At 36.1% G+C, this 2,115-nt stretch overlaps 1 protein-coding gene across 1 annotated transcript; it reads right to left on the bottom strand.

Moving 5' to 3' along the window:
* Positions 1-364: 364 nt before the first annotated feature.
* Positions 365-989, bottom strand: LOC126267835 (uncharacterized). The gene is made up of 2 exons (XM_049973139.1): positions 609-989; positions 365-448 (listed from the first exon to the last, which is right to left on the bottom strand). Exons 1-2 carry the CDS (start codon positions 987-989, stop codon positions 365-367), a joined length of 465 nt encoding a protein of 154 aa, XP_049829096.1.
* Positions 990-2,115: the final 1,126 nt, after the last annotated feature.

The following is a 2,115-nucleotide window of genomic DNA, read 5'->3' as shown; positions in this document are numbered from 1 at the left end:
TCACGAAAATGTCAATTTATGAGTGATCTGGACTGATAACAGGCATGAGCCATGTATGGCTCACGTGGCCCAACAACATTTTAACACAACTATAATCAGTGACCACATGTGGCTCACATGATTTAAAACCGCAATAGGCATAAAAGAATCATTTTTCAAGAAATGATTCAAACAGTTAGATTATTTGATTATATTCACTACATATATTATATACACATTTTTTACTTGGTCTGACAACAATGTTCATGAATAAAGATCATAGAACATTCTGCTTCTTCAACACACCATTGTGAATTTCACTACAACACTCGTTGGACATAAAATGTCAAATTTATTGCATTTAGTGAACACCCTCTTCATTTGCTTAGCAGCATCCTTTCTTCTTCTGCTCTTCACAGGCACTTATAACAGCCCAAATATCTTCTTCAACTGCTCTCCTTTGGAAACTCTACAGTCACAAGGCAATGGCTATTATCTACATATAATGTTTGTAGTGTTGCTCATGGATGTGGATCTTTGGCATTCAATAGCAGTAGAATCCAGAGGTCCCTGAAATGAATTACTTGTATGCAAGACTTGGATCATTTGCTTGCCAAGTTGTACTGTACTTGAGCATTTACAACAGATGTACCAAAAAGGATTTCAGAAATGATTTTTCTGCACCATTTAACCATACACTGACGTGTCATTGAGAATGAGCTCAACTGATCAGTTGCAGCAATAAATGACTTGGCGGCATTATAGTCATTGACTGCTTTGGGTTTCAAAACTTCCATGCCATTTTTACATTTTACAGGCACCATATCATCGTTATGTTTGGTAGAAATCATCAAAACATCCTGTTTATCTTTCCATTTGATCACAGAGGTTTTTGTGTTGCTGTGTGAACATATTGTTTGCCCTTTTTTCAGTTTTGCAGATATTACTGTTTGTGGGTTACCTTTTCTATTACTCCTAAGAGTTCCAACAAGGTAGGTAGAGGTATTCATTAGTTCTGTAGCCAATGATATACTACTCTACGAATTGTCATGATACAGTGTCCTCCCATTGTGCAACAAAGGATCAAGTAACTCCGTAACTACTTTTTGAGGAAGACAGACACATGTAGTTGCTTCTTACCAGCACAGACTTTGGGTTCTGTGCATAGCCAGAAGACTTTCACCCCATGCCTATGCCTTTTGTCAGGTACATATTGACGAAGTGACAGACGTCTTTTAAATGGGATAATAGTCTCATTAATGCAAACTTCCTCTTGAGGACAAATTGTGTCCTTGAATTTTGGTACTATCAGGTCTAAGAGAGGTTGGACTTTGTAGAGTCTATTCCCTTCAAGCCTAGTATCATTATTGTAAGGATGAAATAATCTGAGGAGTATTTCAAACCGATTATGTGACATCATGGAGCTAACCTTCTTAGAGTAAACCATCGACTTGCTCGAGTAGTGAGCTAAATTTGGCATTTTTACAAAGACATCCACATTATAATGCCACAGAAGCATTTCATCTCTTCTATATTTGTTTCTTTCCTTTTCATTAGCCTGGAATTGTGACTGAGTTGTTGAGAATCTATTTTTTGTTTTGCATATTGATTTGTTTCAGCCACAAGAAACTTAAACATATTATTATCAGTGAAATTAAAATATGCTTCCTCTGGTGAACTATTGCTCAACATAGCCCAAACATCATTTGATAAAGCAGGGGGAAAGCACGTGGGAAATATCTTTGGCTCCTCGGTAGCATCTACCCATATTATATCTGTGACATTGGTAATATTTCCATCTGATGTTTCATCGGCATTAGTTTTGGAACTATAGCCATCTTGTATAACACTCACAACCACATCATTTTGCAAAAGTCACTTTCATTATAATCACTTTCAATAAACTTCTGTTACTTTGTGTGGTCTCTAACACAACGTTCTTTATAAGGCTCATAATCAGGGTTGCTGTCTGTGTTATCAAAAATGTCACTTTCACAATTTGATAATCTATCTTGCATAGTTTCATTCACTAGCTGTTCAAGTTCATCAAAAGTTCTTTTGGCCATAATATTAAACCAGGAAACTAATTAAATACACAAATGTAATTTCAGTTGACATACACAACCAATCAGCAAA

This window comes from Schistocerca gregaria, chromosome 4, assembly GCF_023897955.1.
Source record: "Schistocerca gregaria isolate iqSchGreg1 chromosome 4, iqSchGreg1.2, whole genome shotgun sequence".
NCBI classification, from domain to species: Eukaryota; Metazoa; Arthropoda; class Insecta; order Orthoptera; family Acrididae; genus Schistocerca; species Schistocerca gregaria.
Note: the sequence above shows the minus strand (reverse complement) of the source record. Positions and strands in the feature narration are given on the sequence as shown.

Excerpts from the sequence above, each read along its gene's own strand:
- LOC126267835 (XM_049973139.1), bottom strand. The coding sequence starts at position 989 with ATGAATACCTCTACCTACCTTGTTGGAACTCTTAGGAGTAATAGAAAA. Across the intron at positions 449-608 it reads CATCTGTTGTAAATGCTCAA|AGTTTCCAAAGGAGAGCAGT; the intron begins GTACAGTACAAC and ends TTGTGACTGTAG.